This window comes from Melanotaenia boesemani, chromosome 4 (genome assembly GCF_017639745.1).
Source record: "Melanotaenia boesemani isolate fMelBoe1 chromosome 4, fMelBoe1.pri, whole genome shotgun sequence".
NCBI lineage: Eukaryota > Metazoa > Chordata > Actinopteri > Atheriniformes > Melanotaeniidae > Melanotaenia > Melanotaenia boesemani.
In genome coordinates this window covers 38896349-38921292 of record NC_055685.1, presented here as the reverse complement: position 1 = coordinate 38921292, position 24944 = coordinate 38896349, and the positions used below count along the sequence as shown (strand labels likewise).

The 24944-nt window shown below is 45.0% G+C and overlaps 1 protein-coding gene across 2 annotated transcripts; it reads right to left on the bottom strand.

Annotated features, from left to right (window-relative positions):
- Positions 1-242: 242 nt before the first annotated feature.
- Positions 243-24944, bottom strand: mtmr7b (myotubularin related protein 7b). Of its 2 annotated transcripts, none has more exons than XM_041983319.1 (14): positions 24632-24944; positions 23825-23950; positions 22053-22215; positions 21792-21949; positions 14168-14296; positions 13955-14089; positions 13749-13881; positions 12128-12237; positions 11399-11524; positions 10101-10150; positions 9474-9674; positions 5720-5854; positions 5418-5544; positions 243-1554 (listed from the first exon to the last, which is right to left on the bottom strand). In XM_041983319.1, exons 1-14 carry the CDS (start codon positions 24653-24655, stop codon positions 1228-1230), a joined length of 1944 nt encoding a protein of 647 aa, XP_041839253.1. In that variant the 5' UTR covers positions 24656-24944; the 3' UTR covers positions 243-1227. The 2 variants fall into 2 exon arrangements, with proteins under 2 accessions (XP_041839253.1, XP_041839254.1); XM_041983320.1 differs by having other exon boundaries at positions 1346-1554; positions 5372-5544.

Genomic DNA, 24944 nt, shown 5'->3' with positions numbered 1-24944 from the left:
TATTTATTATTTGTAAGAACCCAACCCGTTTCCATGGTTCAGTAAAAGCTTCATGTGTCCACGCTGCTGCGCTGCAGTTACAGCCTCACCGGAAGGATTCGTCTCCATCGTGATGAGGAAATTAAAATTTATAATCTGGTCTTACAAAACATAAAAACACATAAGAAAGTTAAAACAAATCGAACTTATATCGAGCTTTTGTTGTAAAAATTCACATTTGTTTGTGTTGATTTTATTCTTCGAGGTTGAATCTGTCCCAGCGTGTTCGGCTTTATCGGCTTCTCCACATTTTAAGCTGCCTTTTTTAAAGAAAGACGAGAATTCAGACGAGTCGTGTGAATCAGGTCAAGCTGCTCGGCGATCCGGACGCGCTCAGGATGTCGTTCCCCACCGAACGCGCTCCTTCACCGAGTCTTCGTGCTTCTGAAGAACCGGGTCAGACTGAAATCTACCCTCCATAACCATAAATTACATCCATAACCATAAAACGCAGTGACGCGGTCTGCCTGCTTTAAAAGATCCGCTTCATGACGTTCTGGAAACCTGGTCTCCATGACGACGTGGGACCAGCTCCTTGGAGTCATTTTAGACACAAACACGACCGAAGTCGGTAAAAATCTGGATGTAGAACTGGGAAAGGAACCAGATGGAAGTGGAAACAAATACTTTTTACATTTTAAATGAATGTTTAACTGGTATAAAGTTTAACTGGTACGATGGGACTCCATACTGGTGTCCCAGTCAGCTCTGCCTCCGGCTTCCGGGTCTCGTCCACACGGATCAAAGAGCAACAGGAAAGATTTCCATGTGAAGTAAAGTGATTCTACGTCGGCTGCTACCATCTGATGAGGGGGCTGAACCTCGACCTGCTTCTGTCTGGAAGACTGGATGAAACCTGTCCTGAACAACCTCCCATCGTCCTGCAGGCCACGCCCTCTTTGTCCGTCTCACTGTGGTAATTAGTGCATTCAGAAAGACAGTAAAAACAGCATTTACATATACAAAACAAAGCAGCTGGTCTGGTCCAGTGCAACAAATAATAAATTAAAGATCAACGTCACATGTCAAACAGTGAAGAAGTTGCTGAGGTTCCCCCTCGTTCACCAGTCGTTCATCGTTACCAGTAAACTAAAGATAACTGCACCTGCCCGTCCGTCCGTCTCTCAGCTGTTTGAATAAATACTTGTAGATTCCCTTTCTTCCAGTCAGGCAGCAGCACAGACAGCTTCACTCCAGGTCTGGGTCCTTGCCGTCATCCCCGCCGCTGGACGAGCGGCTACTGAGGTCGGCCACGCCCGACTCCAGGTCGCTGCAGACGGAGAAATCCTCGGGGTCCAGCTGCACGGAGAGGGCGTGGTCCTGGGTCCCAGCCTTCTGATTGGCTGGTTCTGAGGAGCGTGAGCGAGTGTTCTCATGTGCGGGGCTGGTGATTGGGTCAGCAGGAGTGGAGGGCGGGTCCGGCCCGCTGTGTCCCTGCTGCAGGGGGCTAATTCTCCTCCTCGGAACCTCGATCTTCTCCCATGTGATTGGCGTCCCTGTCAGAGCTGCAATCCTCTGCAGAGACAACGAGACACGTGAGACATGTCAACCACCAGAGGACTAGTCACCAACCAGAACCACACACCTTAAAACGTACAGTGTGTAAGAATTACTGACATCTAGTGGTAAATGTATGGTGGCCGTCAGCGGCCTTTTGGTGCCTTTTAAGGCGTTATGGGTCCCAAACTGTTCTCTTGCACTAACAGAGCCGGTCCTCTAGTTTTTAAAGATTCACACAGAGAGTTGTTTGTCCAATCAGAGACACCGTAGTAAAATGGTGGCACAATATGCCTCATATAGCCCTGTTTCCCCAGGAGGTGTGAGTCAGGGCGGGATGCTTTGGTAAACCCTGATCTCTTGTGTTTCCTTGAATTCTAAGGACGAAGGCGACGAGCGACCCAGAACGAAAGGCGGAGAAAGGTGGACATCCAGCAGGTTGTCTTCTTTCCTCTCATGTGGCCTAATAAATCTTCTGGATATTTAAACATGGAGCTGCTCCTGCTTTGTTCCTATTGAGAGTTGTTTCCACACGTGAAAACTGGGAAGAATTTCTTAAAATCCAACCCAACCTACTTTGTTGGGACCCTTCCGTTGGGGTACCAATCTAACCAATCTGACCTGCAGTGGTGGAGTTTGACACACTGCAATCTGCTGATTGGTGGAGGAAAAAAGTCGCCCCCAGTGCGACCTGGCTTAGAAACAAAGCAGGAACGGCTCCTTGTTCAGAGCAACACCTTTTTGTTGATTAAATCTTTGTTTAAAATGGCGTCATGAAGCAATGCCAAGAAGAAAGGCAAAGCAAATGTATTTGTAAAGCACATTTCACGTACAAGACAATTCAAAGTGCTTCACATTAAACATTCCAGCAGGTGCAGAAAACAACACGAGTACATTAAAAAACAAAGATTAAAATTAATTAAATTAACAAAAACAGAAAGAAAAGGCTAAAATAAAATACATAAAATGCAAGAAATAAACTTCCAGTGTGGGGAAAGAACCAGATCCAGATCTGGACTGTAAATAAAAACTAGTCCATGCAGCAGAGAACAGGTGGGTCTTTAACCTGGATCTAAATAAACTGTGTTTCAACTGATCTGAGGCTTTCTGGGAGTTTGTTCCAGACATGTGGAGCATAGAAGCTGAATGCAAACTGGTGGATGACCTCCATCCTCCTCCATAGTTTGAGTAGTGTTCTGGTTCTACTCTAAGGAAGGAGCTGCGATGGCGTCATGCGGCGATGGCGTCATGCGGCGATGGCGACATGCTGCGATGGAGTCATGCGGCGATGGCGACATGCTGCGATGGCGTCATGCGGCGATGGCGACATGCTGCGATGGCGTCATGCGGCGATGGCGACATGCTGCGATGGCGTCATGCTGCGATGGCGTCATGCTGCGATGGCGACATGCTGCGATGGCGACATGCTGCGATGGCGTCATGCGGCGATGGCGACATGCTGCGATGGCGTCATGCTGCGATGGCGTCATGCGGCGATGGCGTCATGCTGCGATGGCGTCATGCTGCGATGGCGACATGCTGCGATGGCGACATGCTGCGATGGCGTCATGCGGCGATGGCGACATGCTGCGATGGCGTCATGCTGCGATGGCGTCATGCGGCGATGGCGTCATGCGGCGATGGCGACATGCTGCGATGGCGTCATGCTGCGATGGCGTCATGCGGCGATGGCGACATGCTGCGATGGCGACATGCTGCGATGGCGTCATGCTGCGATGGCGACATGCTGCGATGGAGACATGCTGCGATGGCGACATGCTGCGATGGAGACATGCTGCGATGGAGACATGCTGCGATGGCGACATGCTGCGATGGCGACATGCTGCGATGGAGACATGCTGCGATGGCGACATGCTGCGATGGAGACATGCTGCGATGGCGTCATGCTGCGATGGAGACATGATGCGATGGCGTCATGCTGCGATGGCGACATGCGGCGATGGCGACATGCTGCGATGGCGACATGCTGCGATGGAGACATGCTGCGATGGCGTCATGCTGCGATGGAGACATGATGCGATGGCGTCATGCTGCGATGGCGACATGCGGCGATGGCGACATGCTGCGATGGCGACATGCTGCGATGGAGATATGCTGCGATGGAGTCATGCGGCGATCGCTATCTGGCTGATACTCCGCCTCTCAGGTAAGGTTATGGTTGCTGTGGAAACGCAACCAGATTACAGTTTACAAACCATGTCTGCACCCAAACATCCCGTCCAGAACCGCACCCGTTGGTGGAAACGAGGCTAAAAGGGTCACAAAGTCTAGGATGGGTTGGATCAGATAATCTGGCACCTTCCCAGTTTCTGTCCCGTTAGGGACCTGTTGGTGGAAACGGGTTTAATGTGGACCCATGGCAAGTCGATAGAAATGACTCATTCCAAAGAGAAAGAAACTATAACAGTTATTTTAGTAAAGTGAGTTGATTCCAGTAGAAACGGACGGAGCCTTTAACTCTCTGGAGTCTACGCACCAAGTTGCACAACCGATTTAACATGACGTAGCAGAAAGAAGCTGGAGTAGGAACTGCTGATGAGCCACGTCAAACCGGAGGAATGATTTATGCTTTCCCGTACATTACTGCTGCCTATGGTGCAAGAAGAAATGGTAAAAATGGCTGAGTCTAGGGAAAGTGCTCTCAGGCAAGGAAAACACACACCATACCAACTCTTTTCCTATTGGTGGAAAAAGTTCACATCAGCCTCAGAAATTATATGACAACGTGACGCAGCTGGTTGCTGAGGAAGAGGAGGAAGCTGTGGGAGTGATGATGACCAAAATTCACCAAATGCAGATTGAAGTGCTGCCTCCTGGTGGACAGGAGGACTAATACACCATGGACATGTCCAGCCTATGACGTCCTCTCTGTCTCTACCTGGACAGGAACTGTTTTTTTTTTTTTTTTTTTTTTTCTGTTGTTTTTTTAATAATTTATGAGGCATCTTATGGTGAAAATGGATTTTTTTGTAAACAGTTGTACCAAAAACTCCGGAGACATTTGCTGCATTTTGATGTAAAGAATATGTACATTAGTTTTTTAAATGAAATATTTCTATTTGTGCAAATGTTTTTTTTAACGTGTTTTTCACACTAAAAAACTTCCTTCTTTTCTACAGGGGTTTTATGTTTTTGGTGTAATTTTTAGGTCCGGTGTGTTAATACAGGAGGCCAAAATGAAAAACCAAACAAGGCGGTAAACCGGTTTAAAACTGAAATATAAGGGGAAAATTATAAGAAGTCAAAAACAGCCAATAAGTCCAGAGGGTTAACACACACACACACACAGTTCTACTTTTCTCTGTAGATGGAACAAAGTCACACTGGATTAAAGTTTCTGGTGAAAATCAGAGAAAATGTAATGGCGCCCCCTGCTGGACAAACACCACCATGACCGTTTTCTTAACTACGGACGGCTGCTTCTCTGCAGGCGGGAGGTGAAGGCTGGATTTATACTGGCGTGGCGTCTGCGTACGGTAGGGTCGGCCAGCCGGCGCCGGTGAAATGTGTCTTTAGAATTGTTGTGTTGCTCTTCGGCTGTAACCACACAAATTCAGCAAGAAGCTCCAGAAATCCAGAAACACCTAAGCACAAACCGACCGACACAAGGGAGTACTTCCACGTAACCACGCTGCAGGCAGGGTGCACGTCAGGGTGCACGTGAGGTCTGGTAGAGGTGCGCTTCGAGCCACGCGAACCTATGCAAGCATATGGTGGTGATGCCGTAGCCGACCTCATGCTGACGCCACGCAGGTATAAATCCAGCTTTAGTGTGTGTGGGGGTCAGAGGGGGGTGTGTTTGTGTGTTGTATGCCTTGTCTGGAGCCCGGGTGGTGGTGGGCGGGTCCTCCGGGCGGTACCTCCTGGTGGTTGGTCAGCTCCTCCTCCAGCTGCTGGGATTCCTCCCTCACAGCAGACAGGTAGTCGACAGGTGACTGGCGAGGAAGCGTGGACTTGGCTGCGTGGTTGTAGAGACCCTTCCACATTCTGCAGAAAATAAACCTTTTCAAATACATTTCTCCTTCTCTCCACACCTTTTATTTCATATACATGAAATAAAAACAGTCATTCGGGATCATTCTGGTTTATTTCTGCTCATAACGTCTGTTGGCTCCGACCTTTCCAGCCCTGAGCTGACGGCAAACACACTGCTGTGACTCACTTGAAGCAGTAGGGGGAGGTGTTGGGTCTCAGGATGCCCTGGCTCTGGCTGAGCTCGGCGTTGTGCAGTGGGTTGGTGTACTGGGCTCGTTCCTTCCACAGCTCAGGCCACACCGACTGACTGCGCTCACGAAACCTGCAACCGCACACACACACACAAATACACACACCGGTCTGAGAAAACCTGCAGGAACTTCCTTCTCTTTGTGTTGTAACAACACGAAAAGTGTCTCATTGTAGATTTTTCACTAGAAAAACCATCTGTGATGGTGATGGTACAGTATGCATACTAGAGACAGTTTAACCCTTAAAACTCCAAGCCAGTCTGTAACAGCTTTTAATCCCAGTATAAACCAGTCTCTAACACCTTTTAATCCCAGTATAAACCAGTCTGTAGCAGCTTTTAATCCCAGTATAAACCAGTCTCTAACACCTTTTAATCCCAGTATAAACCAGTCTGTAGCAGCTTTTAATCCCAGTATAAACCAGTCTGTAACAGCTTTTAATCCCAGTATAAACCAGTCTGTAACAGCTTTAAATCCCAGTATAAACCAGTCTGTAACAGCTTTAAATCCCAGTATAAACCAGTCTGTAGCAGCTTTTAATCCCAGTATAAACCAGTCTGTAACAGCTTTTAATCCCAGTATAAACCAGTCTGTAACAGCTTTTTATCCCAGTATAAACCAGTCTGTAACAGCTTTTAATCCCAGTATAAACCAGTCTGTAACAGCTTTTAATCCCAGTATAAACCAGTCTGTAACAGCTTTTAATCCCAGTATAAACCAGTCTGTAACAGCTTTTAATCCCAGTATAAACCAGTCTGTAGCAGCTGTTAATACCAGTATAAACCAGTCTGTAGCAGCTTTTAATCCCAGTATAAACCAGTCTGTAGCAGCTTTTAATCCCAGTATAAACCAGCCTGTAGCAGCTTTTAATCCCAGTATAAACCAGTCTGTAGCAGCTTTTAATCCCAGTATAAACCAGTCTGTAACAGCTTTTAATCCCAGTATAAACCAGCCTGTAACAGCTTTTAATCCCAGTATAAACCAGTCTGTAGCAGCTTTTAATCCCTGTATAAACCAGTCTGTAGCAGCTTTTAATCCCAGTATAAACCAGTCTGTAACAGCTTTTAATCCCAGTATAAACCAGTCTGTAACAGCTTTTAATCCCAGTATAAACCAGTCTGTAACAGCTTTTAATCCCAGTATAAACCAGTCTGTAGCGGCTTTTAATCCCAGTATAAACCAGTCTGTAGCAGCTTTTAATCCCAGTATAAACCAGTCTGTAGCAGCTTTTAATCCCAGTATAAACCAGTGTGTAACAGCTTTTAATCCCAGTATAAACCAGTCTGTAACAGCTTTTAATCCCAGTATAAACCAGTCTGTAGCAGCTATTAATCCCAGTATAAACCAGTCTGTAGCAGCTTTTAATCCCAGTATAAACCAGTCTGTAACAGTTTTTAATCCCAGTATAAACCAGTCTGTAGCAGCTTTTAATCCCAATATAAACCAGTCTGTAGCAGCTTTTAATCCCAGTATAAACCAGTCTGTAGCAGCTTTTAATCCCAGTATAAACCAGTGTGTAACAGCTTTTAATCCCAGTATAAACCAGTCTGTAGCAGCTTTTAATCCCAATATAAACCAGTCTGTAGCAGCTTTTAATCCCAGTATAAACCAGTCTGTAGCAGCTTTTAATCCCAGTATAAACCAGTGTGTAACAGCTTTTAATCCCAGTATAAACCAGTCTGTAACAGCTTTTAATCCCAGTATAAACCAGTCTGTAGCGGCTTTTAATCCCAGTATAAACCAGTCTGTAGCAGCTTTTAATCCCAGTATAAACCAGTCTGTAGCAGCTTTTAATCCCAGTATAAACCAGTGTGTAACAGCTTTTAATCCCAGTATAAACCAGTCTGTAGCAGATTTTAATCCCAGTATAAACCAGTCTGTAGCGGCTTTTAATCCCAGTATAAACCAGTCTGTAGCGGCTTTTAATCCCAGTATAAACCAGTCTGTAGCAGCTTTTAATCCCAGTATAAACCAGTCTGTAGCAGCTTTTAATCCCAGTATAAACCAGTCTGTAGCAGCTTTTAATCCCAGTATAAACCAGTGTGTAACAGCTTTTAATCCCAGTATAAACCAGTCTGTAGCAGCTTTTAATCCCAGTATAAACCAGTGTGTAACAGCTTTTAATCCCAGTATAAACCAGTGTGTAGCAGCTTTTAATCCCAGTATAAACCAGTCTGTAACAGCTTTTAATCCCAGTATAAACCAGTGTGTAACAGCTTTTAATCCCAGTATAAACCAGTCTGTAGCAGCTTTTAATCCCAGTATAAACCAGTGTGTAACAGCTTTTAATCCCAGTATAAACCAGTCTGTAGCAGCTTTTAATCCCAGTATAAACCAGTCTGTAGCAGCTTTTATTCCCACTATAAACCAGTCTGTAGCAGCTTTTAATCCCAGTATAAACCAGTGTGTAACAGCTTTTAATCCCAGTATAAACCAGTCTGTAACAGCTTTTAATCCCAGTATAAACCAGTGTGTAACAGCTTTTATTCCCACTATAAACCAGTCTGTAACAGCTTTTAATCCCAGTATAAACCAGTCTGTAGCAGCTTTTAATCCCAGTATAAACCAGTGTGTAGCAGCTGTCAGACTGGGAGGTAAAATGATGTAAAATGAATGTATGAATAGATGTAGCAGCATAAAGGTCGACCAGAAGAAGAAAGCAGAATTTATTACTAACAGAACTTTGTAGAAATAACACACAGATCAACAGTGACCAAACCTTTTCTCATCTCATCGTTCTCTCAAGTCTTTCAGGAGAAAAAATATTGTTATTGAAACAAACACACAACAGAAACTATTTCCATGTTTCCACTTTTTCCTCATTTCCAGTTATTCCTGCTACTATTTACCTGCTATCCTCACTAAACCAACTCCAGCTCAGCTGCTTTGTGGCACCACCGTGCATCAGAAACGTCTTCTTGGCTTTATTCCAGCCATAGAGGAGCATTATTTTTCTTCTTTTCACACACACATAGAACTTTCTGCTCACTGGTTGATCTTTGGCTGCTCCTGATTGGACGTTACCGTCAATCTAAGCTCTCTGATTGGTGGAAAGTCTGACAGGAAGTGGCTTCATCATCATGTCCAGGTCTAAATAGAGGTCTCTTAGCAACATAGTAGTGATGGTGATGTTTTTATGGTGAAATGTGATAAATAATGCTGTTATCATGGATCATTGTGGATTTACCAGATAGAGTCTCTGAATAAAACTACATTTAGTGGCTGGATTGTAAACCTCCTGGACGGGATAGAAATGTCTGGAAAACTTCTGTAGATCATCTTAAGAGGTAGCTATCCATCACATTTACCCCACAGAGCTACACACCACCGCTCCTGGTGGTGGAGGAGGTGGAGCTCGGGGAGATCTGATGGAGGTTTAAACATTTATAATCAGTGTTTTAACAAAAGCAATAACTGTTCATTTCAGCCTCTAAAACGTTAAAGAAAACAGAAGTGATGTTCTTTTGTCTACCTGTTAAACCATGAACACCTCGTAAAGCAGATGAACACGTGAGCGTGTTGTTCTGATGTCGCTGGACTTTGTTATGTAAAGAGAAACCATCGACATGAACACAGAACTGTGTGAAAGACAGAGGGAATAAAACCCGGCTTGAGATGTCTTTACTAAGACCCTGAACCATCTTTAATGTGACCTTCTGTCGTCGCCTCTACCAGAGAGGTCTTACGTACCTCAGGTCCCGGCGTTCCTTCTCACAGTTTCCCAGGAAGGTCCCGTACTGGCAGGAGTACACGTGTGTGTGCACGGCGATGAGGAAGTTCTCGTTGAACTCGAAGGCACATGGAAACTGCTCCGAAAGCTGCCACACACACTCCAGGAACTGGTCGATAACCGGAGACACCTCTTTGGGATCTCCGTTCAGGTGAGCGTACCTGTGGAGGAGAGACAGACACATGAGGCGGGGCTCTGGACCGACCTTCTGCACTGGTTGAACTGGTTGAACTGGTGCATCTAACTTTTAAATTTGGCTGCAGCAAAAACAAAATTCATGAGCTAACTTCATTTTCAGGACTGCTTTCCATTCATTTCCCCTTTCAAGTGATTACTGATATTATTGTGAACAGAATGAGGAAAGTCTTTGTATTTGAAGGATGAATGTTTAAAAAAAAGTGCTAGCTTCTCTGAACTAGATGAAAAGATGTTTCTATAGCATAACTTTGTAAAATGAACACGACATAACTAATGAGAAGCAATAAATCACAGAAACAAGTTTCCTCCAGAAATTAAAACGTTTTTCTACCTCCGAGAGGCTGAAATTCATGTTCCACTGCTGTGTGGGATCATGTTCTGGTACTGACCGGTGGGAGAACTTGTGTCCGAAGGAAACCCAGTCTCTCTCGATCAACACCTGGAAGAGAGGAGGAGGAAGAATAAAACGGGAAGTGAGGAGAAAGAAGTCATTTCGGGCTCTTTTACATCAGGAAAGTCCAGAGGACTCGGCTCGAATAGGCAGGGAACGCCGAGGATTTTCAAACCTTCCTTTGGTTTGTTTTCACACTGAGCTTGACTCAAGCGAAACAAACCACCTGAAAAAGTCACAGCAGCCGCTCGCTGGGGGGCGATATTCTCCGCAATGACCGCTGACCAAGAAGAACGAAGAAGAAAATACAGCTCAATGATTGGCTGCTTCTTCACTGCACGTAAACAATGGAGCCGCAATAAGTTTCTGCGTCTGGTTTCTGGTTTTACTTCGGTGTTCAAACCTGATCCAGTTTCACCGGAATCTGTCCAGTATTTCTCTCCATCTATCGTACATAACGTCCCTTTGAAATGCTGTCATGCGTCGCCGTCCTCATGCTTCCATCCATGTTTTACGTTGCCATGGTTGTTAAGTCAGTTCGTCCAGTAGGGGGCAGGGCTGAGTTCGGAGTTTTAGACACCGTTTAGCAGCGCTAATGCGTTGCTATAACGTTGTTTCCCATCATCCAACACGCCCTAAACACATGTTTTTATTCAAAAGCTGGCATGTTGTTGACCTCGTTGACCTCTTCTTCTGCTTTTTTGTTCCCTTCCTGATTCTCTTCTTCTTCTCTGGTTTGGTCCTCTCCCTGGTCACATGTCAGCTGTTCTGCTCAGCGCTGCCCCCGTGGTTTCTGGTGGTTATTGCTCCATTTGCTGCGTCAAGGGATGGATAGCTAAGCTCCCTGAAAACAGACCAAATTACAGGTAACTGATGACGGATGAAACTGAAAACGAGCTTTTAGAGAAACAAACACATCCCTGCTTACAGAAGTTAAAAGGTGACAAAAGATAGGAAAAGGAGCTAAAGGACATTACAAATACAAAAAGTCCTCAATCTGGCAGACAGAAGGGGTTAATACGTGGTTCATGTTGCAGAGTAAACGCTCATAAAACAATCAGCACATGCGCAGCTGTTTTGTAGCTACTGGGACAGAGGCTGACCGACCAAACCGCACCGCCTCGGTCCCACGTTCACCCACATTTCAAGCACCGGCTAGCCACGGATATAATGTCGGCTCTAACGATAACTCTAACGAGAGGAAGAGGAGGTAAAGATATCAGGATGAGCAGTTTGTAGGAAAAGGTAACACACTCTGTGTGTGTGTGTGTGTGTGTGTGTGTGTGTGTGTGTTACCATGAGTCCTCTGATGGTCCTGTAGAACGGGGCCAGCAGTATGCTGGCCACAGAGCAGGCCTGGGCGGTTCTGTCCCAGCCGTCCGAGCAGTGAACCAGAACACTGACACCTTCATCGGCCACGGCCTGGACACACACAGTCGGTTTGTGTTAAAAACACGGAAGCTGTCGAGCTGCTGGAGGTTTTTAAAATCCAGAACAGACTGTTTACTTTGGTTCTAAAGGTTCTAAAAGAGCAGGATCTCCAGCGACCAGAGCCAGGTTTCAGTTTGGGCTCTTGGGTTCAGACAAGGCAGCGTAAACAGCCGACAGTCTCTCATTTATTACCACCGCAACCTGGTTGCCTAGCAATGCTGACCCAGTGGCCACGGCCAATCAAAGTGTTTTAAAATGTTTTCTTCAGGGTCAAAATGACCCTCCTTGTGGATTCTGGGTATAATAATCCTCATATGTAGTATCACAGACCTCAAATTTCACTCTATGACAAAAACAACTGATGATGATGATAATGATGATGATGATGATGATGAATGGGGCTTACATGAAGTTGAAAATGCAGAAGGGGTAAAAAAAAAAAAAGGCCCCTTTGACGTTTCTAGTGTTAATAAATCAGAAGTTTATCTTCCCTGTGGGGTCATTAGATCCGTTCATCATCCTCACATGAAGCTGTGATGTTCACATGTGGCGGCTGTGTGTGTGTGTTTCGTGTCCCTGTGAATGTGTACACACCCTGGCGATGAAGACTCCGGCGTCCAGAATGGCTTTAATGTGTTTGAGCCAACCAGAGTCCTCCAGCCCCCACAGGAAGTCGGTCACGGACGCAGAGCGCATCTCTCCCACTGTGAGGAGATGGAGGGAGGTTACACACACACACACACACACTAGGGATGTCATGATTAGACATTTTCTTGGTACGATTATTGTCTAAGAAATATTCACGATTTTACGATTATTACACATTAACTCTGGATTTCTCTCAGATTAAAAGGCTGCAGGTCCTCTGTCTGGACGTGGGAGGCTTCTTCCTGTAAACCACCTTATAAAACTGGTTTTGAACATTTCTTTTCAACCCAAGTAGAACATTATAAACCCAGAAAAGCATCCAGCTAGCCCTGACTTCTGTCCTTCAGCAGAATAGCTGTTGTTGGTTTGGGACATAAATCAAACTAAATAGTGAAAATAAATCCGACGTATATCTGGAACTAGACGCTGTTTCTACTCATGTTGGGTCGATTATGTTTAAAACGTGAAACTATCCGTCACAAAAGACGCATTTAGTTCATTTTTCTCATCAGTTTAACGTAACGTTCAACGCATCACGTTTCCTCCTTTCTCTGCAACCTTTTACAGGCTGGTGAGCAGTCCTCCACAGTCACACCTCCTCCTCTTTCTTCTTCAACCCAAAACCAAAATAAAAAGAAGGGAAAACTTTTAGTGCCGTAGCACCCTGCTAGTAGCACCCTGCTAGTAGCACCCTGCTAGTAGCAACCTAGCTAGTAGCAACCTAGCTAGTAGCACCCTGCTAGTAGCAACCTAGCTAGTAGCAACCTGCTAGTAGCAACCTAGCTAGTAGCAACCTAGCTAGTAGCACCCTGCTAGTAGCAACCTAGCTAGTAGCAACCTGCTAGTAGCACCCTGCTAGTAGCACCCTGCTAGTAGCAACCTAGCTAGTAGCAACCTAGCTAGTAGCACCCTGCTAGTAGCAACCTAGCTAGTAGCAACCTAGCTAGTAGCACCCTGCTAGTAGCAACCTAGCTAGTAGCAACCTAGCTAGTAGCAACCTAGCTAGTAGCAACCTAGCTAGTAGCACCCTGCTGGTAGCAACCTAGCTAGTAGCACCCTGCTAGTAGCACCCTGCTAGTAGCAACCTAGGTAGTAGCAACCTAGCTAGTAGCACCCTGCTAGTAGCAACCTAGCTAGTAGCACCCTGCTAGTAGCAACCTAGCTAGTAGCAACCTGCTAGTAGCACCCTGCTAGTAGCACCCTGCTAGTAGCAACCTAGCTAGTAGCAACCGGCTAGTAGAAACCTGCTAGTAGCACCCTGCTAGTAGCAACCTAGCTAGTAGCACCCTGCTAGTAGCAACCTAGCTAGTAGCAACCTGCTAGTAGCACCCTGCTAGTAGCAACCTAGCTAGTAGCAACCTGCTAGTAGCACTCTGCTAGTAGCACCCTGCTAGTAGCACCCTGCTAGTAGCAACGTAGCTAGTAGCACCCTGCTAGTAGCGTCCCGCTCGGGCTGATATATATATGTACACATTATGATGTATTATAGTTATTATTAACGATTAACTGTAAAGTTAAATAATCGTTACATCCCTAAAACACACACACACACATTTCCTGTACCGACCATCGATGATCTTCTGCTGGCTGCTCCGCATCACGTGGATGTTCTCGATGCCGATGAACTGCAGCTTGATGTTGGTGTAGTGGTTCTCGTTCTCGTAGCCTTTACCTGCAGCTCGGTTGGCCATGGCGTTCAGCTGGACACACACACACACACATAGATCAGAAACTGTGGCCGAACCTCCGCCTGTGTGTGTGCTGACGCGTTACCTTGGGCCGGGTGTCCACCACGTAGATGAATTCACTGCCGGGGTTGGACTTCATCACAGCTTGCAGCATCATCTCGTCCTCCTGACAGCGGCCGCTGAAGCCCGACAGCGGCTGACTGCACCGGCACACGGCCGCCTACAGGGCAACAAAACACTCATCATCATCACCATCATCATCATCCTGTGCAACTGTGTGTGTGTGTCTGACACTTACCAGTGTGTCCTGGTGAAAGTAGGAGAGAGCAGGAAAGCGTCCTCTGCTCCGGAACCTGGAGCTGCCCACGATGGTGGCCGGCGTGGCCGATTTAGGGACAAACAGCTCAGAGGGGTAAGTCTCACACACCTACATACACACAAACACAGGACGGCACATTTACCAACAAATAAATGTTCTCATGCTGCGTGACGACATCATAGCAACGGTGAAGATACAAAACACAGATTTCCTGACTTCCACAGCCTGTGGAACGAATCAAGAGTTACACTGAAGATCTCCCATCTGTGGAGCAACATGCCATCATCAGGAATGTCAGAGAGAATCATGTCCATCCCGGAGGAGGGTATATGACCAAACTGTATGCAGCGGTGGGTGTAGCGACCGTTACTACATGATGATGAGCAGTTAGCCATAGGACGGAGAGAGTTGCTAGCAAAACATTCACGGCTAAACAGGAAGTTTCTCACAGTGATGTTCTCTGCTCCCAACGTTCCCCTCCCTACCGCTCTAAAACCATCTAAAAACATCACCATCACTACTATGTTGCTAAGAGACCTCTATTTAGACCTGGACATGATGATGAAGCCACTTCCTGTCAGACTTTCCACCAATCAGAGAGCTTAGATTGATGGTAACGTCCAATCAGGAGCAGCCAAAGATCAACCAGTGAGCAGAAAGTTCTATGTGTGTGTGAAAAGAAGAAAAATAAATTACACTGGGATTAAAAGCTGTTACACACTGGTTTATACTGGGATTAAAAGCTGTTACAGACTGGTTTATACTGGGATTAAAAGCTGTTACAGACTGGTTTATACTGGGATTAAAAGCTGCTACAGACTGGTTTATACTGGGATTAAAAGCTGCTACAGACTGGTTTATACTGGGATTAAAAGCTGCTACAGACTGGTTTATAATGGGATTAAAAGCTGCTACAGACTGGTTTATACTGGGATTAAAAGCTGCTACAGACTGGTTTATACAGGGATTAAAAGATGCTACACACTGGTTTATACTGGGATTAAAAGCTGCTACACACTGGTTTATACTGGGATTAAAAGCTGCTACAGACTGGTTTATACTGGGATTAAAAGCTGCTACAGACTGGTTTATACTGGGATTAAAAGCTGCTACACACTGGTTTATACTGGGATTAAAAGCTGTTACAGACTGGTTTATACTGGGATTAAAAGCTGTTACAGACTGGTTTATACTGGGATTAAAAGCTGCTACAGACTGGTTTATACAGGGATTAAAAGATGCTACACACTGGTTTATACTGGGATTAAAAGCTGCTACACACTGGTTTATACTGGGATTAAAAGCTGTTACAGACTGGTTTATACTGGGATTAAAAGCTGCTACAGACTGGTTTATACTGGGATTAAAAGCTGCTACAGACTGGTTTATACTGGGATTAAAAGCTGCTACAGACTGGTTTATACAGGGATTAAAAGATGCTACACACTGGTTTATACTGGGATTAAAAGCTGCTACACACTGGTTTATACTGGGATTAAAAGCTGTTACAGACTGGTTTATACTGGGATTAAAAGCTGCTACAGACTGGTTTATACTGGGATTAAAAGCTGCTACAGACTGGTTTATGCTGGGATTAAAAGCTGCTACAGACTGGTTTATGCTGGGATTAAAAGCTGCTACAGACTGGTTTATACTGGGATTAAAAGCTGCTACATACTGGTTTATACTGGGATTAAAAGCTGCTACACACTGGTTTATACTGGGATTAAAAGCTGCTACAGACTGGTTTATACTGGGATTAAAAGCTGTTACAGACTGGTTTATACTGGGATTAAAAGCTGTTACACACTGGTTTATACTGGGATTAAAAGCTGCTACAGACTGGTTTATACTGGGATTAAAAGCTGTTACAGACTGGTTTATACTGGGATTAAAAGCTGCTACACACTGGTTTATACTGGGATTAAAAGCTGCTACACACTGGTTTATACTGGGATTAAAAGCAGCTACAGACTGGTTTATACTGGGATTAAAAGCTGTTACAGACTGGTTTATACTGGGATTAAAAGCTGCTACAGACTGGTTTATACTGGGATTAAAAACTGTTACAGACTGGTTTATACTGGGATTAAAAGCTGCTACAGACTGGTTTATACTGGGATTAAAAGCTGCTACAGACTGGTTTATACTGGGATTAAAAGCTGTTACAGACTGGTTTATACTGGGATTAAAAGCTGCTACAGACTGGTTTATACTGGGATTAAAAGCTGCTACAGACTGGTTTATACTGGGATTAAAAGCTGCAACAGACTGGTTTATACTGTGATTAAAAGCTGTTACAGACTGGTTTATACTGGGATTAAAAGCTGTTACAGACTGGTTTATACTGGGATTAAAAGCTGTTACAGACTGGTTTATACTGGGATTAAAAGCTGCTACAGACTGGTTTATACTGGGATTAAAAGCTGCTACAGACTGGTTTATACTGGGATTAAAAGATGTTACAGACTAGTTTATACTGGGATTAAAAGCTGCTACAGACTGGTTTATACTGGGATTAAAAGCTGCTACAGACTGGTTTATACTGGGATTAAAAGCTGTTACAGACTGGTTTATACTGGGATTAAAAGCTGCTACAGACTGGTTTATACTGGGATTAAAAGCTGCTACAGACTGGGTTATACTGGGATTAAAAGCTGTTACAGACTGGTTTATACTGGGATTAAAAGCTGTTACAGACTGGTTTATACTGGGATTAAAAGCTGTTACAGACTGGTTTATACTGGGATTAAAAGCTGCTACAGACTGGTTTATACTGGGATTAAAAGCTGCTACAGACTGGTTTATACTGGGATTAAAAGCTGTTACAGACTGGTTTATACTGGGATTAAAAGCTGCTACAGACTGGTTTATACTGGGATTAAAAGCTGCTACAGACTGGTTTATACTGGGATTAAAAGCTGCTACAGACTGGTTTATACTGGGATTAAAAGCTGTTACAGACTGGTTTATACTGGGATTAAAAGCTGTTACAGACTGGTTTATACTGGGATTAAAAGCTGTTAGAGACTGGTTTATACTGGGATTAAAGCTGCTACAGACTGGTTTATACTGGGATTAAAAGCTGCTACAGACTGGTTTATACTGGGATTAAAAGCTGCTACAGACTGGTTTATACTGGGATTAAAAGCTGCTATAGACTGGGTTATACTGGGATTAAAAGCTGCTACACACTGGTTTATACTGGAATTAAAAACTACTACACACTGGTTTATACTGGGATTAAAAGCTGCTACACACTGGTTTATACTGGAATTAAAAACTACTACACACTGGTTTATACTGGGATCAAAAGCTGCTACAGACTGGTTTATACTCGGGTTAAAAGCTGCTACACACTGGTTTATACTGGAATTAAAAACTACTACACACTGGTTTATACTGGGATTAAAAGCTTCTACAGACTGGTTTATACTGGGATTAAAAGTTGTTACAGACTGGTTTATACGGGGATTAAAAGCTGCTACACACTGGTTTATACTGGGATTAAGAGCTGCTACAAACTGGTTTATATTGGGATTAAAAGCTTCTACAGATTGGTTTATACTGGGATTAAAAGCTGCTACAGACTGGTTTATACTGGGATTAAAAGCTGCTACAGACTGGTTTATACTGGGATTAAAAGCAGCTACAGACTGGTTTATACTGGGATTAAAAGCTGCTACAGACTGGTTTATACTGGGATTAAAAGCTGCTACAGACTGGTTTATACTGGGATTAAAAGCTGCTACAGACTGGTTTATACTGGGATTAAAAGCAGCTACAGACTGGTTTATACTGGGATTAAAAGCTGCTACAGACTGGTTTATACTGGGATTAAAAGCTGCTACAGACTGGTTTATACTGGGATTAAAAGCAGCTACAGACTGGTTTATACTGGGATTAAAAGGTGATACAGACTGGTTTACACTGGGATTAAAAGCTGCTACAGACTGGTTTACACTGGGTTTAAAAGCAGCTACAGACTGGTTTATACTGGGATTAAAAGATGATACAGACTGGTTTATACTGGGATTAAAAGCTGCTACAGACTGGTTTATACTGGGATTAAACGCTGCTACATACTGGTTTATAGACAGAAAAAAATAAAAACAGACAGACTAAAATAGGCTTGGAGTTTTAAGGGTTAACATTTAACTATTTAAGTAGAAACACTAGAAAGAACAAACAAAGCGAAAAGAGGACGCGTGATGATTCAGCCTCTGCAGTGTTCCTGCTGGCTGCATACACTGATCTAGTTAGGTTGTGTTTAAGTTGAGGTTTAGTTGTGGTTAAGTATTGAAAGGTCTTAGCATTTTAAAAACCACACACTGCAGCCATACATGCATGTAATCCGTGTCATTTCCCTTAAAAACACATTTGTTTGTAATCAGAATAGCCGGAACAGAACAAGCCTGTCAGAGAGCCCTGCTGAACATCTGCAGCAGATGTCTGCCTGACAGACACAGCCGAGGGAGAAACGCTGTGGTCGATCTTTTACCACATAACACTGTGTCAGACCACAACTCAGCAGCACACTACAGCTCAGAGGAAATCATCTTTACCGAGACAGAACCAGGGAAAACACCTGCCTGTGGTGAATAAATACCTTTTAAATAACTTGATATTCATTGGCTGGGACTAGTTTTTAGCTGCAGGATCATTACACACTTTGTTTGAACCTTTGAGGCCACAGGAAGTTGCAGGACTGAAAGGTACTACATAAGCCTACTATAATAGTTATTTCATGAACAGATACTAACAAAACTCATCGTGTTTTACTGTTGTCCAACCAGTAAATGCTGGAAAACTTGCTGCTTTGGTTTCCTAAAGAAAAACTGACGCACCGTGTTCCCGGCAGATGATAGATGATGTTAGGAAGACGAAAAAGGCTGGAAACTCCAGCATGCAGGGGAACAGAGATACGATTGTCCGAAATCACTTTAAAAACAGTTCATTGTTAAAATCTGAGTCAAGCTTTATCTTTTCAGACTTTAAACTAGGGCTGGGCAATACATCGACATTTTCAAATATATCGAGACTTTATCAGACGCGATATAGAAGGAGGGAATATCGTTTAAATCGAGAGTTTGTTCTGAGTTAAAAGCATCTTTTCTTTTGCATTTTGAACAGCTGTATGTTTGTTATGGTCATTGAAAAGTATTTTTAACTTATTTTGTTTTAGGAGCATTTAATTTAATATAAAGGTACTTTAATTTCAGTCAGCTGTGCTGCTGATCCTCAATAAAACTGTTTTTAGCACTGAAGGCTGTAAATTAGAGTTGTTTCTGTGGTTATTCGACAAAAATTTATATATCAAGATATATATCGTATATCGTGATTCAGGTAAAAAATAACGAGATATAAGATTTGGTTCATATCGCCCAGCCCTACTTTAAACCCTTTAAAAATTCCAGTTTGAGCATCATTATGTTGTGAGCTGGGACGTCAAACGGCTGTAAACGGTTTATAAGTCTGCTTGAAGCACTTTGAACTCTACACTGGGTGAAAACGACACAGCTACACCTCTGAGAAATTACAGGAAGTCCTACAGGAAAAGAAATGATGCTCACACAAGCATGACTGCACCTTTCAAACTCTCATGTTTGTCTAAAATCTGCAGTTCTCTGCAGAAACAACCTGCTCACACACTGTACTGCAACCTGGTTTATTTATTATTTGTTAAACACACCCCTCAGAGCACGTGCTACAGGTTGGAGGGCTGGAAGTTGTCCAACAGGGCGTCTGCAGGGCTGAGACGTGATACCGCCTCCTGAGCACGCCCACGTTCGTAAAGCCGGGTGAACAACCTTTAGCCTCCTGTTGGCAGAGCTAACAGGGTTTTTCTGTTGGGACAGAAGTGGCTGAGCGGGTGCGTCACTCAGGCTCCTCTCGGCCTTGCAACCAGAACTCTGATAAGAGGCGGCGTAAAACCCGGGTTTACTTGCAGGTTGAGATGTGGAGAAAGAACAGCACCAAAACTCAGCGGGTTCTTCCAGTTTTATTGTTCTGTGCTGCTGGTTGTCTGAGCATAATGTCCAAAACCAGACGGCTGGAATCACCAATCCGCAGAAGGACCAGCAGAATAACAGACAGTGAGGTGTGTTTAATCAGTTTATTTAGCCACGAATTTATTTCGCTGCCAACCAGCTGAAGGTTTTAACTGCAGGCCTGCAAGCGGATTTCTCTGGGCTACATGATTCTTAGATGTCTTATGATATCTGTGTTTTTCTCACAAACATGCATCTATCTAGCAGCGTGTGCAGTGAAGCATCAAACCTTTACTGGCTGAAAACCTCTGATGCTGCACGCGCAGATAAAAACGTGGCAGACGGTCATGACGACTGCAGACACGTCTGCAAGTTTCTGTGCAGCATTTCACCGTTAACTCGTATCTGTTTGTGAAGAAAATGTAAAAGTTGACATTTTTGAGGGATTAGAAATCTGGCGTCTCAAGTTACTGAACATAAATGTTCTGATGACTGAACTAAAAATATTCAGCAAACATAAACGTGGCTGCAGTGATGTGAAGGTGCTGAGCTGCTACACGGAGAGCACGCTAGCAGAACTGCCGACAGGAAGTCAAAGATCTTATCCGAGTTTAATCACGTTCACTGATCTGATATAAAGTTGCACAACAACATATCGGAGAGGACTCTGATAAAAGTTAACCCTTCATGTAGTTAAAGAAGGACCTTGTCTTCTCCTCCCCGGTAGGCCTGTTCCAGCATAGCTGTCACTGGAACGAGTCCTGGTAGGCCCATTCCAGTCAAGCCGGTACTGGAACGAGCCCCGGTAGGCCTGATCCAGTCTAGCTGTTACTGGAACGAGTCCGGGTAGGCCCGCTCCAGTCTAGCTGGTACTGGAACGAGTCCCGGTAGGCCCGATCCAGTCTAGCTGTTACTGGAACGAGTCCGGGTAGGCCCGTTCCAGTCGAGCCGGTACTGGAACGAGTCCCGGTAGGCCCGATCCAGTCTAGCTGTTACTGGAACGAGTCCTGGTAGGCCCATTCCAGTCGAGCCGGTACTGGAACGAGTCCCGGTAGGCCTGGAACGAGTCCCGGTAGACCCGTTCCAGTCAAGCCGGTACTGGAACGAGCCCCGGTAGGCCCGATCCAGTCTAGCTGTTACTGGAACGAGTCCGGGTAGGCCCGCTCCAGTCTAGCTGGTACTGGAACGAGTCCCGGTAGGCCCGATCCAGTCTAGCTGTTACTGGAACGAGTCCGGGTAGGCCCGTTCCAGTCGAGCCGGTACTGGAACGAGTCCCGGTAGGCCCGGTCCAGTCCAGCTGTTACTGGAACGAGTCCGGGTAGGCCCGCTCCAGTCTAGCTGGTACTGGAACGAGTCCCGGTAGGCCCATTCCAGTCGAGCCGGTACTGGAACGAGTCCCGGTAGGCCCGTTCCAGTCGAGCCGGTACTGAAAGGAGTCCCGGTAGGCCCATTCCAGTCGAGCCTGTAGTGGAACGAGTCCTGGTAGGCCCGTTCCAGTCTAGCTGTTACTGGAACTGCATTATCATGGTATTTGATAAGTTCAGACGACTGAATCTGGTTGGACTGACACGTTTACGTGTGTGTGTTGATGCCATGTAAAGATGCAGACTGACCCTGTATTCGCTGTTGGCGGCTGTAGAGACCCACAGGTTGTTAGGGACCCCCATCCTCTTGTAGTCGGCCACGAGGTCGACGAAGCTCCACGACTCCTCTCGCTCCTCTTTGTTCATGTTGAGGTTAAAGAACAGACAGTACAGCTCGCTGTACTTCTCTGGGAGATTAAACACACTGTGAATTAGTCTTTTATATGGAGAACACACACATGTACAGCGTGACACACACACACACACACACACACACACACACACACACACCAGGCCGGGACAGGCGGACCAAGGAGGCGTGGACGTCCAAACAGTCTCTCTCGTGTGGGAAAAGGATCTGGAAGACCCGGAAGTCCTTACAACACAGGATCAGCTGACTTCCTGCGGGTGGGTTGGGAGTCCTCTCCACACTGCCCACCATGCTGTGCAACAGCTGTAACACACACACACACACACACACACACACACAGTTTTACTGTAACAACAGATGCTTGTGAGTCGGGATGTCAAGATTACTTTATTTCACAATTAATCGCAGGATTAGCCAAATTTATGAACTTTATGAACGTAGCACTGAATAAACAATGATGAATCAACAATATTTCAAGGACCAAAAACAGAAAACACGATGGCGAGTTTTGTCCCAGGCTTGACCAGGTGATGGTCACGGTGAAATTTTATCCCAGCATCAGTGACTGGACGGGACGTCTCTCACTGGCCAGTCTTTACTGGTCGGTAGCAGCAAGTGTTTTAGTTCCAGATATGTGGTCTAGTTTCTTTATTTCCTGTTCCAGGATTATTTATGTCAAACAGCAAAATCCATGAGAGAGATCCAGAGTTAAAATGTAGGATTTATTTACTCTGTACACAGCAGAGATTTAGAAGGATTTTACTTTGTTTCTGTTATTTTCTTACGTTAAACGAATAAAAAACTTCCAGACCTAGAATGACGTGATTTTACACATTTATAGTGATGGGGAAAGTATTTAAACATAAATAATGTGATAACTGTGAAATTGTGATTATTTCTCTGACAATAATCGTATCAAACAAATCTAGAATGGTGACATCAATCGATAAAAAGAGAGACTGGCTCCACCTGCAACGGAAAAAAGCTGAGGGACAGAAACATGGAGCTCTTTTCTGCGTCTGCCATTATTCCTTCGTGTCAGAGAGGAAACAGCTGACTGGTCATGTGATCAGTCAAAAACTCCATTACAGAATATACCCATGTTTCAACATTAACCACAAGTTTCTTTTGAAAAGCCAAAAACGTCCTCAAAGGAGTCTAAAAATGTAAAGAGTTCAGCTGAATGGAGACGGAAACATGACTTGACTCATTTTCTTTCATGTGTTCCTTATAACTTTTCATGTGAAGTCTTTAACCCTTAAAACTCTGCTAGATCCTCAAAACTACCTCTTCTACCATCAGCAGGAGCAGTGGTGTGTATCTCTGTGGGGTAAATGTGATGGATATTTAACCCTTTAGCTGATCTACAGAAGTTTTCCAGCATTTCTATCCCATCCAGGAGGTTTACAATCCAGCTGGTGAACCCACAATGATCCATGATAACAGCATCATTTATCACATTTCATCATAAAAACATCACCATCACTACTATGTTGCTAAGAGACCTCTATTTAGACCTGGACATGATGATGAAGCCACTTCCTGTCAGACTTTCCACCAATCAGAGAGCTTAGGTTGACGGCGCATCCCTTCTCCAACACACCTGAATCAAACGGCTGAATTCCCTCATCTGCAGGTCCTCCAGCTCTGCCGAGGCCTGCAGTCGATTCAGGTGTGCTGGAGACGTGATGCATCTAGACGTTGCCGGGTGGAACCCTGTCCTACAGTCTAGAAAACACTGGAATGGATAACCAGTGGGTTTTAAAGGGCAGCTGTCTCAATGCTCATATCACAGTTCATACTGAGTACTTTCTGTAGTCCCCGTAAAATACTGAGAATCAGTCAAATAAGTCACCTATGAGTCTCTGAAGGGGCTGACCTTTCCACAAACATGAGTCAGGTGTTAGCTTACCCACGTCTCCTTGCGTGTCTCGGGATTGTTCTCCACAAAGATGGTGTGTGTGGCAGAAAGGTAGAGAGTCCCGATGCTGGCTTTTCTCTGGCCTGACGACCAGTCCAGGAGTCCCACATTTTCCACCTGAGAGATGCACACACACACACACACACACACACACACACACACACACACACACACACACACACAAGCAATGTTAGCGCGTAGCAGCACACACACTCAGCAGGTTATTTACCAGGAAAATGAGCTGGTAACAACATGTCTGACAGATCTGAGCAGACCCTCTCAACACTGCTACTTCAAGCAAAAACTGGATCATGATGATGTGCTTCTGAAGACAATGCAGCTCTGAGGGAGGAAAATGGAGGTTACCAGCACAGTGCTGCGTCATAGCAGGACAGATTTGCTCAGACTGCATCAGTTGTGAAAACATGAATGGCTGTGTGTTGTAGAAGGAGCGCACGAGCATCCCAGAAGCAACATGCGCTGTTTATACAGTAGTTGCATGTGAGGGATTCGCCAGCTGAGTCCATTATCGGACAGTCCTCCGCCCCGCTTCCTGCTAACCTCGGTGGGTACCACAGGTCATGAAGACGATGAGCTGCGGTTCCCTGCCCGCACACGCGCTGCCCAGATGCACAGACATCAGATGACGTTTTCTCTGCCAGTTTCAAAAGAACCGAGGCCATTTCTGGATGTCGCATAAATAAAGATTACCGTGCGGCGGAGGAAGAGACGTGAAGGAGAACCGGACACGGCCGGAAAGAGCCGAGCGGCGGCTGGTGAAACGCTTCATGTTCTCACCTTGGGCGTCCGGATGTGCTCCATCACTGACAACCAAAATGGTGGAGATGGAGAACGAGTGGCCGATCTGTTTTCTTTGCCAATGGTTAGATTCTCCGATTCAAGCCGTCAAAGGATCTGCTGAGTCCGCGGCTGCTGCTCCAGCGCTGCCCTGATAAATTCTCCATGTTCTCCGGCCCCCATCTTCCCCCACAACGCGGTTTAACTACGTTTATAAGCCGGTAATTCCTCCCGTGAAACCGCTGCCTCGGTCCCCGCACCGACAGATAGCGACGCTGATAACGGCTGCGTTACTGCGTCCTACAAACCTGTC